The sequence below is a fragment of the Uloborus diversus genome, chromosome 4 (assembly GCF_026930045.1).
Source record: "Uloborus diversus isolate 005 chromosome 4, Udiv.v.3.1, whole genome shotgun sequence".
Taxonomy (NCBI): domain Eukaryota; kingdom Metazoa; phylum Arthropoda; class Arachnida; order Araneae; family Uloboridae; genus Uloborus; species Uloborus diversus.
In genome coordinates, this window is record NC_072734.1 from 192,736,069 (window position 1) to 192,753,035 (window position 16,967).

Sequence of the window (16,967 nt, forward strand, 5' to 3'; positions counted from 1 at the left end):
CAAATTACTACTTCAGTAGGGTTGTGGGTACTCAGAACAGTGTACCAGAAGAGACTATAATGAACAAGGGGGTAGATAGCTTTAAAAGGGCCATTAATCTTCATTGGGGACTAATAAATTAACTAGGAACACCCTAACTGAGCCCAGAGCTTGTTGCTGATCATCACATTTGTATTTGTATTACAAAAACAGATTTTACTTCATGCCAACAATTCTAAAATTAATATCAAGTAGTTTCTCTTACTTTTTTTAAAATACGATTTTTAATGTTTGAGACTCCAACCTTTAAAAACTTTTTATTTCTACTTCTTATTTTATAAATGCAATAGTAGCACCCATACGGCTTTGCCAGTAGCGTAGAAAATTAAAAGGTCATTTGGTTCGCCTGTATATTTAAAAATAATTCATGATGAATTTCTCACCAATTTGCTATTGCTTGTCTGTGTTATGGTAATTTACTCGCCCACGTTATGATAATTTCCTTGGTAAAATGCTCTTAAAATTGGAATAGAGAAAAAACAAAATCGAATTTTCGAAAAATCGCTTCGAGGTGCTCACCCTTATGTTACTAATTCTGTGCCAAATTTCATGAAAATTATATGAATGGTCTAGGCACTATGCACAGAGCAGACATACAATACTGCAAGCATACAATACTGAAGAAAAACACCAATAAAACAAAAAACTTGTTTTTCATGGCATGTTCAACAGCAATGAATGCTTGTCGGACTCGTCATCACAGACTTTCAGCTTTATTATTAGTAAAGATTTATTATGGGCAATAAATCTCCATATCACAGATGAACATCTTAAAATGAACAGCTGATGTGTTTGTTTTTATAAATACTATTACATGCATTATAACTTATTAACACTCATTTGATTTATATACACTTACATAAACTTCAACTGATTTTAATTTTTTCATTTTCACTTTAAAATATTTCTCAATCAATGAGGTGGTTTCCTTCCGTCAAAAGTACTTCTTTTAGTTATTAAAATGAATAGAATGAGCAAAAAAAAAAAAAAAATAACATGGACCCAGAAAATACTTTCATTTTCCCATCAGTATTTTTTTACATTAATTTTTTAAAATGTCCGATTTTTCAAACAAGGCGTGGTCTTTATGACGTCACAAATGATGCACTATCTTTCTACCACGGTTCCACCTTATGATAATCAAACTGCGAATTAAAATTGTGCTCTACGCTTGCTATCAACCATATCGTTGCCAATACACGTGAGTAAAGATGCGAATTAAATATTATGTTCTGTGAATGGCAACTCTGAATAGCATTTCATCATTTGTGATGTCATCGGCAGAAGCGTAAACAATAAAAGCGCCCCAATTTAAGTATTTTTTTTAAATATTAAACCTAAACAAATTTATCAACAAATGGTCAGATCCTATGTTTTTAAGCATGCTCTTTCAGAAAAAAAAATACTTTTAAAATTTTGGAAACGACCCCATTGTTTATATACATTTTTATGTATACTTTTTTTTTATTAAAATAGTACTTGAATAGGAAGAATCTATACAATTATTCATTATTTTCAAACTTCAAATTTTTACTAAAAACTTTCAGTTTACTGAAGAAGTGTACAAAATGACATTTTGTCCACGACGGTTTTTTCCGGGGTGGACAAAATAGGACAACCCTGCCCATCAAAGCACATGTAAATGTGAGTTCCTTACATTACATGCACAATCGAGAGAAATGCTTAAAATGAAAGTACCTCCCGGGAAAACTCTTCTTTTTTTTTGAGACATCAAGGGATTAGAGATAAGGTGGTTCGAGATACCAAGGTTTGACTATTCCAAAACTCTATTTCTGGGTATACAATTTTTGAGTTACTAGACAACAGAAATTATAAAATATGCAGAAAAAAAAATCAAAAGAATGATTTACATTTGTTTGAAAGCAAAGAAATAGACACGTATAATGACTATAAAAGTGAGGTCATGTTTCCAATAACAAAAATAATAACAAATTGTTACTTTTTGCTGTGTTCTGCAGACACTAATCCTGGTGTGTCCAGAAAAACCTATAAACAAAAGAAATCCTTGTTTGCATTTGTCATAATAAATGCTGATACAATGTAGGTAAAAGAACTGGCTAAAATAAATGAAGAGTTCAAAAACAAATAAAAATAGCGAGCAATTTCATTTATTAGGATAAAAAGCTGCAATTATTTATATACTTATTATACCTAGAGAATGCAGGTTTTAGCATATTAGAAGGATCAACAGCCTTTCCAGGTTTTTATAAAATATTACATGCATATAGTCTTTTTCTCTAAATAAATGATTTATCTCTTTTAAACAAGTAATTTCACTCTAAAATGACAACTCATACAGGGGTCGATCCAGGTTTTATTTTTTGGGTCCCCATTTTGTGAAAAAGCAAAATATTTTTGTGAATTTTCTTTATTTTTGTGAAAAAGCAAAATATTTTTGTGAATTTTCTTTATTTTTGTAAAAAAGACCTTCTCGTGATTTTTTTCTTGGAAAAGATTATATAAAAGCATTTTTAGCTGTCGTATCGTTATAGAAAAGCATTAGACAGGTTTCAGGGGGTGATTGCAAGTTCTTGAAGAATACCTGAAAGCTGTCTAGAGAAAATGCGCTGGGGGAGGGGGGAAGTAAGACCCTTAACATTTTAATTGTAATTTGATACACATTACATTTATTGTTTTTTACAAATATACATATGCAAGGCACACTTTCTTAAGGTGAAAGTCTCACAACAGATTTACTGTTTGCCCCTCTCAAATACTTTTAGATCAATGAAAATTGCACATGCTGCTGAACGTAATGATAACTCCCAATAAATACAATATGAACAGACTTAAAGATATCACATATTTCTTAACACAGAAGAATGTATGTGTTTGAAAAACTTAAAAGTAATTAAAACCCAAAATAATACTGCACCAGCATTCAGCGTTTAATTTTTTGACATTTGACGTTCTTACAGAGTAGGTATTTTGTTTAAAACTTTGCAATTTAATGATATTAATAAATATATAAAGAAATTTTATTTGTTTGCCACTTAACAAGGTACAGTCAACATCAAAAATGCGAAAAATTCATTTACCATGGCGCATGTAAGGAAACCAAGATCTTCGAAAGAAATAAAAATATAAAAACAGCATATAAAAGAATTTTATTTTTAGTAAAGTTATTTTAGAATTGGATTTCGAAACTCAATACAAATTAATACTAAATATATATTGCGTAATCAAAGTAAAATTTAGGATTTTCCTGAAAACAACGGAATTTTGGTATTTTCAAAGATAAATGTTTTGAACTGAAATGTGGGATAAATACGTGGCATTCTTACCACAAGTTAGCAAATGTTTTTTCATTTCATTGTCATCTAAATTTACCCCCAAAAATCTAACTAGAGATTCAAAATTCTAAAAAATGGCCCATTGCTTCATGATTATAAGTACAAAATTTGAATAAACTTACCAATCAATTTTTTTTTTTTTTTTTTGCTTCATTTCCAATCTCTTCCTTTTCAGATTTTTTTGAGAATTCCTTCTTTTGCACTAGATTTTTGTATATTGACAGCCTCTCTGTGATTTTTGCTGCACTCATGGTTTTTTTTAAAACTCTATAGGGTGACAGCTTTTCTTGATATCAACTCCAATATTTACTCAAGGTTTGTTCAAATCACTAACATTCATGAAAGATGAACATATTTTGCACAAAAAACCCTTAGCTGAATAACTATAGTAAAGCCAGCTATACACCTTTTCATAATTTGCAATGTACTTTTTATTTATTGCATGCTTCTTTTTTCCATTTGTACTCCCAAATACAATGCTTGAATCATTATTTGATGGCTCAATCTCAATATCATCATCAATTGAAGTTGCTCCAGATTCACTTCCAGTATTTTCTGCTCAAAAATCGTTATACTTTCGCGAACTGCCTCACTGTCATTTGATGTACTATCTTTTACCGCATTTCCCGAGCCCTCCAAAACGGGAACATTTGCGTTACCGTTACTGCATGGTGAAGTGGTGGTAGCGATTTTATCTGGGTTGTTAATTGCTGACTTGAAGAAATTCACAATATTTTGGGACCGAACGTTCGAAGAGCGAAATTTTTTAACATAATACGCACAATTTCGGGAGGTACCTCCCGTTGCAGGACGTCCTCGTTTCATATTTTAATTTCTTGAAGAATAATTTTCAACGAACAAGCAATCTCTCCAAACTGAGATTATTGCGACTGCTATCTCCAGCGCTCCATTATCCACTAAAATTATCCATTATCCGCTCCCACACAAATTATAATCGAATAGAATATCAATTTATTCTTTGATGCGCCTACAAAATGTCCTCTTAAACACGCGAAGGCGCGAACAAGCTAACTACGAAAAATATCGTCTGCGCTCCTAGATCGCAGACGATCTGTTACAAAAGAAAAATTAATACCGAGAAAGAAAACGAACTGGAATAATATACAATTACCACATTTTTTAAATTTATCGTCTTCAGATTACGCGATTCCCGCCACTTTTTAATAAAATCCCACTCAATAAAACTTCCTTTGCGCGCTGTTCCCGTTGCTCCACCATTAGCGGACATGCGTTAAAAAATTCCGAAATTGCTCATCTGGAAGTTTCATATTTATTTTAAGAAGACAGCAAGATTAAATAGAATGACCGACGATATTTTTCAGCTGGCATTGTATTTTATCAATAAAAGAAGGAATCTAGGAATTAAACTACAAAAAAAAATAATACCGTTATTCTTTTGGTTTACTGTATGCTGTACGCTCAAACTAGCGTGACTTTGGAAGTTATCTTTTGCTCTTACGCGTACAGTCTACAAGAAAAATAGCAGGAAAGATAAAATGAATAATGCATTTCAAACCAGCAATTCTCCGTAGGCACCGGTCCGCGAGAAAATTTGACCGGTCTTCGAAGAATTATACCCGTTTCCAATAAAATAAAATTTCCTTATTTTAATTTTATTCCTAATTTTATACGATATTTTATGCATTAATATATCCATTACTTTGCATACGTTTTGTGGTTTCTCTATAAGATTTATTCGCTTATGAAAATTTACACAAATTAGCTGCACTTATTTTTACATTCAAAGTGTGTAAGTTATTTAAAAAAAATCTTACAATTAACTTTTGTAAGTTTATTTTAAGTAGAAGGGTTTTCTTTCTGGCATTTGTTTAAAAAAAAAGGACAAAACAGATTAGTTTATTTTAGTGAAAAAAAAATAAAAATTTCTACCGGTCCGTGAAATTTTTTGACGAAGTTCTACCGGTCCGAGATTCAAAAAAAGATCAAGAAACGCTGCTTTAAACTAAAGAATATGAGAAAAAGTGGGTACCCCTGGCCTAATCACACCTTTTTTTTTTCATTAAATGCAATCGTGTCAAGTGAGCTTTCGAGAACGCACAGTATCAACTACAAACTACAGGGAATTTCGCCAATCGGTTGTTCGGCGTTTCCCGCGTAGTCACTCATACTCTAACAGGATTTAATTAATTGCCATACAATACGATTTGCATCAGCATGCGCCAGTATTCAATGCGAATTTCTATGCAATTGATTAAAAAAGGAAAATATAAGATTTTCGAATGTTCTTTTTAACCTTCGTTCGGGAATAATTTTCAGAAATTTCGCTCGTCCGTTCCGTAAGATAACCCCCCAACTATGAACCTTAAACTTTTTCAAAATAAACTGAAGAAAATAGGAACAAATTGAAAAAACAGGTGAATATTTTTAAAAAAATTAAAAAAAAAAAAAGAAAGATGAAAAAAGCTAGAAGATCTGCAACTGGCAAGGTTTCAATTTGAAACTACTTTTGAGAATTAAAAGTGCATAATTTGGCAAAATAATATGGATAAAGGAAGGATGCGTGCAACTAAGACACAATTGAAAGTTACAATGATTCAAAGGAATATTTAATTCAGAAGTATTTGGTCATTGAAGCACTTCAATTCGCACTCGTGGAACAGCAGAAAATCATCGAATCAATTCTTTATCACGTGCTCATTATTTTTCTTGGATTTTCGCTAGTCACCAATCACAAGTGTCCCTCTCCCATCCCCCCTCTGACGCTCTCAAGCAAAAACACCTCACGCAGCAGGCAAAAAGATAAGATGGGGGAAGGCGGAAGAGGGGTAGGCTTTCGCGTAGATGCGTACACATTTGCGGTTAAAAAATATTGTGAAAAGCCTGCCTTTTTATAAATTTTTGTGAAGGGGCTGCTTTTACGACGCAGAATTTTGTGAATGGGGCCGCTTTTGCCATGCAGAATTTTGTGAAGGGGCCGCAAAGCGGCCCCAATTTCGCGCTGGATCGACCCCTGTCATAGATTAGCTTGATGTTGGCTTAAACTCTATTTTTGATTTTTAACTTTAAATTTTATTCTAAATTTTCTTGATCACCTACAAGTGCATATTCAGATCAAAATGGAAGGGTTGCAGGCCCGTTCTTTTCGGTAGTTCAGTTTAAATGTAATATTCAAAAAGCAATTTATTTGCAATAAAAATGAAAATTATTTCAGACAGCTTTTATATTCTTCAAAAAAAAAAAAAAGTGCAAAAGCTAACACAAACATGAAACAACTCATTCCAAACCAAAAAAATTTGAAATTTTAAAGTATCACAGAGATACTTAAGGTTAGACTTCATGTATGAAAGTAACATTCCACGCCATGTTTAGAATTAAGCTTGTTGCAGTACTTATCTTTGTCGATACAAAGTTGAGAACCTTGTTTCACATATCATATGGAAGTGGATGGTAAATGAGGCTACACCGGCTTTCATGGCAATCTTTCGGGAATATTAATCTTTTAAACTGCACCAGAATTTCAAAAATGGCATTATTATACATTTCTTGAATTTTTAATTGTTATAGTAAAAGTCTCGTTTTCTGCCACGCACAAAAGTCCTAAGGGGCCATTCATTAATTACGTAAGGATGATTTTAACCTCCCATCCCTCATGTAAGCAGTGGCGGATCTAGCCGATCATTTTGGGAGGGGCCATCCAAAATTTTTGAACAAACTCTCGAGAAACGTTATTAAAATGAATGATTCTAAAGGGAGAGTGAGGGTGTTTGGAATCCCCCCTTCCTTAATATTTTACCTTAGACGCTCTAAAAATCTAATTTTAAGCACGTATTAGAGAAAGCGATGGAGGATTTGTGAGCTGTCCCTCCAAAAAATTTCGAAATTAAAGCCATAAATACGCAAATTTAGGCTCTCTTTGGTCTCGTGAGCAATACAACAGCATTTAGAGAGCGTCCAAGTGTCTAAAGTTGGAATCTAGATATGATGCAAACGAAGGAGTAAAATTTTGGAAATAATAATTCTTTTTCGAGGAGAGAGATATAATTTCTCTCCCAATTAAGGCCTAAATTTCTTTTAATGTAAAAAACATGTGCTAAATTTTGTTATTTTCTGATAATATTTTCGATCTTTTTTTCTTTTCTTTGGGGGGGGGGGGGGGGGCCCTGGCCCCCTTCTAGATCCACCCCTGCATGTAAGAGGGTACATAAGGTTTTAAAAACCCCTCCTCCCTATCCTTACATAAGATTCCATTATTCTTTTACTGACATAATTGCATATCATATGTTGACAGAAAAATCTACATTTATTTTTGATATTTTCTTTGCAGTTTATACAGAAAATACTGTTTAAAAACTTTATTTAAGTCTTATTTTCATCATTTTTGTGATTGATTTGAATTAAAGTAAAGAATGCAAGCTTCACCGAACCCTTGAGGGGTCACCATGGAACCCTAAGGTTCTGCAGACCACAATTTAAGAAACGCTGATATAACCAACTGTTTTAAAACAAATTTTTGATAAAAATGTATCACCTGAAGATATTGCATTTTTAAGGACATGTGCTTAAGCATAAACAAGTAACAAAATGTTCAAAAATTTACGTCAAGCTCTGTTTAAGATGGAAAATTTGCAGACGAGACTGGATTACTTTTAGCTTTTTTTTTAAGCTATTCAGATTGCTTATTTCACTTTGAACATTGTAGCTAACTGCATTTCCTTTCATTAACAAACAAAATGCGAACTATAACAGCAAACCCCCAGTTTTTAAAAAATCCTTAAAGCACCTTCATTGTGCCGTCAATGTGTAAAGATCAGTCAAGTCATTGAAAATTTATACTACAGTAGAAGACCGTTATAACGCCGACCTGTATAACGCAATTCTCTATAAACCGCACTACTTTTGAGAAGTAAGCAATTGGTTTTGAAGTTTAAAAAATCCCTCTGTTTTGCTTTGTAAAAATAAAAATTGATAGGCAAATTAAATTTTGAAAGTTTTTTTATCTTTCCATCTTATTTCAAAGCTTTTAAATTGAAAATGAGTACTCATAGTAAACAGAAAATACCAGATGGCTCTTGAAAATGCAGCTGTTATGCAAACCATGAAGCTAGCAGAAGTGCAGGATTTTGATTGTGAAACATATTTATTTATGAATAACTAATTGTAATGTTGGTCTTTAATACTCATTGCAGATAAAACTCATTCTGAAGTGCTAATATATAAATACAATCTGAATATTAGTTTCAAAATTTGTGAAATGATCTATATAACGCAAAAACCTGTATAACGCAAAAGCTCTGGTCCCAAGGTGTGCATTATAACGGTCTTCTACTGTATTCTATTTGCAAAAATTTATGAATGGAATTTCAAAAATAAGGAGAGATTTTCTATAAATAAATGGATGGCAAAAAAAAGCCAACAACTCACAATTTGCTTATTCTCCTGCACCAAAACTGCTGCCGAGCGTCTGCGAGTGGTGTGAACCTTCTTAGAAACAGAACAAACCTGTAAATATTTTTAAAAACTAATTGATATAAACTATTTCAAGTAAGAAAAACATTTTTATCCATTGGGAATAAACTATATACTGTAGACTTACAAGATGTTTAATTTTTAAAATTACTTTATTCAAAAATATTCATGCTCCTAAATTTTAAAATAAATTTTAATATACATTAACAAAATTAAAATATTTATCATGCATTTAAAAGAAAAACCTGTGTTTTTTCGCGAAAAAGAAAAAAATAAACACGACCAAAATATCAAACTTAACATGAAACCAGGCTCATCATTTTGAATTTTTCAAAGGGTATTTTCATGCAAATACATTAATTTAGCCAAGCTGGTGGGGGGGGGGGGGGGGGGAGTGACCTTTTAAAATAAGGGGCCTGCATGAAAATTTTAATCTATTTATTGAACCTGACAATTTATTTATGCATGTACGCAGTCACAACTGTGACCATTAATAGTGAAGTCGTATAAAGTAAGTTAACTAAGTAATTTATATATCTCCCTTGTTTTAGGTCTGTCTCCTACATTCATATGACATCAGCAGTGTCAATTATTAGCACCTTGAAATCCACCGACTGGCAAGACATGATTAAAGCACAAGTCAATTAGGCTTGGGCCTGGAGCCCCGTATTAAAAAATAAATAAAAATGCATAGCATAAAAGAATCATGTATTTTTGTGAAAATAATTAAAAATCCTCTTTTAAGTAAATGTTAAACACTATTGTGCAGTGACTTAAAGTGATAGACTAGAGAGGTCGGCCTCTAAAGAATTGTAGGTCTAGGGCCTCACTTTCAGTTAGTCGGGTCCAGCCAACTGGAGCCAGGTTGGAGCCTGCGCCTTTGGGCATAAGAGGCCTTGTGCCTATTCAATAAACCACTCTTTCCGCATGTAAAATTGTACCTATATATTAATTGTATTTTATGCAAACAGATGGTTAAAATAATCATTTATCATTAAGTGACATAAATAAAATCTAAAAGTTAAAAACATAAGGAATACTTACCTTCCATCTTACAAGGCTGTTAGTCAGTGTTGATTTTCCCGCATTTGGTTCTCCAAGGATTGAAACTTTCAAACGGTGAGGATTTTCGGGTTGAATGGGTCTCGTTTTTCTTAGCGCCTTAAAATCATCTGTTTCACATGAAGTATACATATTAATATGTGCCCAATATATGAGTCGTAGACAGAAATAATCAATATGCTCAATAAACAAAATAATACCTATTCAATAGTTAAGAAGTTAGTATGAGTGACAAATTTTCCGGAGCACAAAATTTCTTTTTTCGATAAAATATACTCGCATCAAAACTACTAAAAAAGTTAGATGCAAAATGGCTCAGATGTAGTATGCCTCCTCTTGACCCCTCGGGTAGTAAAAAACAACTCTAGCTATTTTTAACCTTTTTTTCAAAACTTAGAATTACTCGCAACTACAAACTGTTAATGTAATGCGACTACTTCATGCTGTACAGGACACAGATATACAGTAAAACCTGCCTACAACGATACTGTTGGGACCTAAAAACATATTGTTATAGACAGGCTATTGTTACAGACAGTTTGATTATTCATGCTAAAATTTTGTTGGGACCAGGGAAAATATCGTTATAGAAAAGTTTATTATTACCCTATTTTACTGAGTATTATCCACGGGCAGCCTATAATCTGCAGGTATTAAAATCGGTCTGAAGAGAAAAGCTTCGTATTATCCGCAGATAATACGATGTAAAAAGATAAAATTTGAATTTAACGTACCATTTGAGCAACTAAACTAAAAACGTGAAAAAGTAATTACTTTGAAGGCATAATCAAAATTAATCTGAAATATAATCTAAAATATATTCTTCTTGAAATCTTGATTATAGTATGCTAATTACTTGAAAAACAAAGAGTTAAGACAAAGGAGCAAACGGTCTAATCTTGTGCAAATGGCTACCTATTTCACTGTAATCTTGCTTATTTTACACGACCTGAATCGCCAAGAGGAATACTCAAGCAACGTAAAATAACTAACATACAGGCAGGAAGCGAGGAAGAACATGCATGCTGCGTAAAATAAACGACATTCAGTCGGCGTACGGTCTGAATCGGTGAATCCTAACTGTAAAAATATTTGGTTCAATGCATTAGTGTTAAGGGGAAAAAAAATCACAGATAATCCACGGCTGCGTATAATCCGCACCTCATAAACTTTGCCTTTTTTAGCAGATAATCCACGGATTATGCGCAGGAAAATACGGTATAGACAGTATTGTTATACACAGGTTTCACTGTAGAATGCAAATTGAATACATTGTCCAAAGCATGAAATTCTCTCATGAAACTATAATTTCTTTCAATCACTTAAAGCTGATAAGAATGTCTTCATATATAAAAATCTTGTGTCACGATGTGTGTCTGGGATAAACTTCAGAGCTACCAAACCGATTTTTATCAAATTTCAAAACTATCTGTAATTTGGTTTAACTTAAAAGATCCTTGGATAGTTTTTTTTTCTCATTTTTTATTGCAATTTAAACAGCAATAGCGTGTAGTGAATCTTTAGTTCTATGAATTACTAACAGATGGTGGTGTAAGTAAATTAATTGATAACAACTCTGACACCATTTTTTGACATCTAGGTTGCACAGACACTTGGTAGATTGCATTGTGCTGAGTGGGTTCGCTAGTATAATCTCTTTCAAGGACAGATACGAGAGATCGCCCCTCCCTTGACAGATTTTGCACCAGCAATTTTTTTTGGATTGAAGTACAGTAGAAGACCGTTATAACGCCGACCTGTATAACGCAATTTTCTATAAACCGCACTATTTTTCAGAAGTAAATAATAGGTTTTGAAGTTTAAAAAATCCCTCTGTTTTGCCTTGCAAACATAAAAATTGTTAGACAAATTAAATTTTGAAACTGTTTTTCAGCTTTCCATCTTAATTCAAAACTTTTAAATGAAAATTAGTACTCACAATGAAAAAAAATACCAGATGGCTCTTGAAAATGCAGCTGTTATGCAAATCATGAAGCTAGCAGAAGTGCAGGATTTTGATTGTGAAACATATTTATTTGTGAATAACTAATTGTAATATTGGTGCTTTAATACTCATTGCGGATAAAATTCATTCTGAAGTGCTAATATATAGATAGATTCTGAATATTAGTTTCAAAATTTGTGAAATGATCTATATAACGCCAAAACCTGTATAACGCAAAAGCTCTAGTCCCGAGGTGTGCGTTATAATGATCTTCTACTGTACTAAAATAAAAGTGTAGAGTATCTTTAATGAGGTAAGGAAAGGAATGGGGTTCGAGTCTCCCTCTCGAAGACTTTTCCGAATTAAAGTTTCAAAAAGGCAATATAAGCCTGCATTTCATGATGTTGGGATGAGAAGTTTGAAGGCCTTCCCCCAGAATTTTTAAAAATTTAAGTCCTCAAAGACAGATTGTAGACATCTTAAGTAGTGTTATGGGAAAGAATGGGTTGACTGACTTTCCTCCAGTAATTTTTCGAAACTGGAGTTTCAAAAAGTGCAAATTTAGACGACCTTCGGTGACCTTAGGGAGAGAGGATTTTGAAACATTGATTATGACAAAATTGAATTTCTAAAACATACTTTTGAAAAACTCTTTCAAAGGAAAAGGAAAGGAATAAGTTCGGGGCTCGCCTTGGCTAAATCTACATATTTTACTTGCTTTAAACAAAAATGATGTGACAGCCCCCTCCCTTCAAGCAAGTTCAAATCAGATACATAGTAGGAGGTAAAGTGAAAAATAATCGCCTCCTCCTTGAGAAATTTCTGAATCCCTCCCTAATCTCTTTTTGCATATTTAACTCAAGGTAAACAGACTTTTTTACGCAACTGATGTGTTTCAATGCTCATGACCATTTTTTGTGCAATAATAATAAAAATTGTTAATGTTTTTACCTTCGTGTACAGGCACCCTACGTTTAGGCTCTTCTATTGTAAAGGTTGCAGTATTAATCTGACACACAGCTGCACAAAACCCTGTGAAAATATTAAGAATTCATAATAATTAATCAACAGTACTTTTCATGCATAAATAGGAGATTTAATTGTACAAATTTAAGAGACGCAAAAACTTATTTTTCAATACCTGACTAGGGTTGAGAAACTTACCTTTTAGAGCATGTTGGGATTTCGTTAATAAAATAAAATGGTTGGAAACCTTCGAAAGAATCATTTTTTCCTTAATTAAACAGCAGAGTCAAAGTAAGCAATTGCTTTTTATTTCTTTATTTACATTTTTTAAACTCTTGAGCAGACGAAAAAGCACCATTCGAGATACATTACACTATATTAAGCTTGAACGTATGAAAGTCAAAGTAATGAGAGCTTTAACTTAAAAGTGTCTTTTCTCCACGAGATGATCACTGCTATTGTGATTTATTCAACTGTACTCCTAATTCTATGAAGATGAGTTTTGCAATAAAATGTAAAAGTTATGTGACTCAATATTTTTTCTAATGAATAGGCAGGATTTCCTTTTTAATTTTTTTTTTTTTTTTGGTTGCAGACTTCATCACATGCTTTGAAGAAAAAGATTTAGTTTTCCTTTACTTGGCAACATGCGAAAATCCCGTGTTTTGTTTTTGTTTACACGACTTTTCCCCAGTGTGGCTTCTGAATAAAGGTCCGTGTCAAGTTTTCATTATTTTGTTTAAAAATTTTTAAAAACCGTGCAAAAATTTTATTTTTTTTGTTCTTATTTTTTAATTTCAAATTTATTTTTCTGCTTGATACGTCAAGGAAGGTAGAACTACCGCTTTAAAATTTCATGCATTCTCTGCTGAATCTCAAAATTTGACCGATTCATTTATTTTAAATTCCTGTAGTGAATATCTTTTTGACATGAAGCCATTTTTTCATTTCATTTTTTCATTACATTGATTTTGATGAGTTTAGTTAGGGTACATTTGTGATGTGGTTATGAAATGAAGTCAAATTTTAGAGAACATGAAAAGACATTATGGCAAATTAATCAACTTTGTAGAAGCAAGTAGACTACTGCTCAGTTCTCTCTCTCTTTTTGAAGAAAAGCTCGGAATAACCAAAATATCTATAACAGAATAACAAAAAGCTACTGTAAATCACCAACTCAAAAAGTAAATTAATGATTATAAATGTAAATGACATGAAGTAACTGGAAAACTTCTCCAAAATCAAGATACTGCCTTGTATTAGAGATTCTAATTATTAAAAAAAATATTGCTAACATTAATTAATGTATTCAAGATTATTTATCTCAGTAAATTAATAAAATATAGTATAGCACAATGTTTCCACTATTTCAAAAATAGTGACTTCTTATGATAGTGTTACTACTGGTGACAAAAGATTTACCCCTGGGGTGCTAAAATTAATTTAGCACCCCAGGGAGAGTCCACAGCAATCGTTTGGTTCGATTCATAGTTTGGATTACAAACAGTAAATTGGTATGTTGCATACAGTTCTACCTTAGCTCCTGGCTTGAAGGCAGTAACTTACTGCTTTATATCCAAGCTTTGTCTTCAGTTTACGAGTTCAACTGCACCTTTGCTGTAAATTCCCTGCTGTGCTAAATTAATGTCAACCACCAGTTGTCACACTCAGCTTCAGTGAGATGACATCTGTCTTTTGCTCGATTATTCCCTATTCCGGACTGATGAGCCCATGGTGGCCTGATCGGTAAGGCGCTGGACTTGTGACCGGTGGGTCACGGGTTCGATCCTCACTGATCAAAAATCCACCTTCTTCATTAACAGTTTAAGTAGTTTACCCGTACAGTGTACGTGTTACACGAAATTGGCCTCATCTGGTTTGCCCGTACGGCGTACGGGCATTGATATTTTCTCCTTCCCTTTTCTGGTTTGCCCGCAATTTTCATTATTGAAAGAGACCAGGGGCCAATCCAGGATTTTTTTCTTGCTACCTATTTTTGTGAAAGTATTGCATCATTCTATTTTTGTGAAAGATTTTTTTATCAGCATTGTTTTTGTGAAATTTTAGACACATCCTAATTTTTGTAAAAGAAGTAGTGGAACAAGTGTAATTTTAGTTTGAAAAGTGTAAATGTCATCTAGTATTATTTTTAACAGGTTTCGTTTTTTGGGGAGGGGGAGCTAAAAACCTAAGAAGTACGAAAAATACCATCGTAATTTCAGCTTAATGGTCTATGTACTGTGTACATTATAGGAAATTATGAGAAAAACGGTTCCCCAAAACAGATGTTTAAAGATTGCGATACTATTGCATAAATACGCTTTGGCGAGAAACAGCTAAAAATTAGTTAAAATACCACAAAAAGGTTTCTTATTAAGCGATTGTTCATATAAACCTGCTTAGAATTTTATTTTATGAGTATATTTTGTTTTAAATAGAGAAACAAATTTTATATTTTAAAATGCGAATTTTTGTGAAATTTTCGATGTTTTTGTGAAGCTACTGATTTTAATACTTGATTTTTGTGAAATTACCGAAAAACTGTAGCAAAATCAACCTGTATTGGGCCCTAGAGACTATTTAGTATTATTATTTTTCAACAGATGGCGTGGCTTGTCCATATCAATGAAATGCTTTTCATCTGGGTTTTTCTGTGTAGCGGGAACTTTTCTTTAAACTTTTTGTTTGACTGTGTGCCGTGCTTGTGATTCTTATGGAAATTATGGATGGAATAGAAGACGAAAATACTTTCTTGTTAGATGATGAACTACATTCTAATACAGATACAGATATTCCTTCTAATTATTTAGATTATTCCTCAGATGACTCGTGCAGTGAGCTCAGCTTTGATGAAGATTTGAGTTCTGCAAGAATTTTTACCGAGGTTGATGTGAAAAATTACCTGTTTCGTGTCCTCGATTTAAATTTTCTGGTACAGTGAAACCTGTATAAGTTGACCACTTGCGGTGCAACACTTTGGTGGTCAACTTAGACAGGTGGTCAACTTATAGAAGGTAGTAATGAAAACTTTTTTTTTTGTCCCATGCATTCATTTTTTAACTAATTGGAATATTTTATACTCACTGTCATTGTTTAACATTAATTTAAAACAATAAGAAAAAATGTTGCTTAAATATTTTTAGAGATTATTTACCAGAATGACGTGTAAAGTATCATACAAATTTAAAATTCTTGTGAATCAATTAAAAAGAAAAAAAAGCCTCATTGCTTATGAAAACTACTTACTTGATATTAACAATTCCTAAAAATTCATAACAAGTCAAAAGTGACTCAAATTCTTCATTTGATTTTTTCTTGTTCATTTGTAACCATGGTAATCTACTTTTCAACAAAATAACTCCTTATTGAATTTTGGCGATTTTCTGAGACTTAACATGAGCCCAATGTTTTTCGATGGAAACATAAATACTTATAGGTTTTTCTAAAATGTCTGGTTACTTATTTGAGGCACAACTGATGAAACTTTAAGTATAATCTAATGCTTTTGCCTAGTGGTCAACTTACAAAGGTTTTTTTACAATACTCCAAACCAAAGCTGGTGTATAATAGTGGTCAAGATAGACAGGTGGTCAAGTTACAGAGGTTTTCCTTCATTATGTAGGATAAGACTAATTCCGTTCCTGACAAAAGCGATCAACTTAGACAGGTGGTCAACTTACAAAGGTGGTCAACTTTACAGGTTTTACTGTATTTCCTCTGTGCTCATACAATTTGAGGACACTTCTGATATTCTACAATTTTAAGAAACATTCATTAATTTTTCACTCATGAGTAAAATTGTGGAAGAGACAAATAAATATGCTAATCTGTGCAATAAAAAAATATGCCTTTTTTGGAAGCATTTCTGTGAAAATAATTGACCACTTAAAGGGTTAATGGTGACTGGGTACATTGAATATGCTCGTGGCCACCAAGTCCTCCAAGTGAAATGATACCTGTGGGGGTGCTGGACCAGGGACTGTTCGGTTTCTGGTTTAAAACATCAGAGCAGTCTTCAGGGTCCCATCCAACTGGTTAATCCACAAATAGTGGTAGGTACGGGGTATTCTGGAGTGAAAAGTCTTTGGATGTCATAAATGGGCTGTCCGTATGTTGCGTGTAGTTCTTTCTTAGACCTGACATTAGAGAGGTAACTTATTGCTTAAAATATAGGTTATTTGCAAGAGAATTGT

At 32.8% G+C, this 16,967-nt stretch overlaps 1 protein-coding gene across 1 annotated transcript in view; it reads right to left on the reverse strand.

The window, feature by feature from the left end:
* LOC129221100 (GTPase Era, mitochondrial-like) overlaps window positions 1-13,136 on the reverse strand; it is a 36,737-nt gene extending 23,601 nt beyond the window's left edge. The window contains exons 1-5 of the mRNA XM_054855546.1: window positions 12,973-13,136; window positions 12,760-12,840; window positions 9,846-9,973; window positions 8,757-8,834; window positions 2,000-2,046 (exon numbers count right to left, since the gene is read on the reverse strand). Of these exons, the coding sequence (XP_054711521.1) occupies window positions 2,000-2,046; window positions 8,757-8,834; window positions 9,846-9,973; window positions 12,760-12,840; window positions 12,973-13,036 (398 nt within the window). The 5' untranslated portion in view covers window positions 13,037-13,136. The remainder of the gene's footprint in view (window positions 1-1,999; window positions 2,047-8,756; window positions 8,835-9,845; window positions 9,974-12,759; window positions 12,841-12,972) is intronic.
* Between the last annotated feature and the right edge of the window lie 3,831 nt (window positions 13,137-16,967).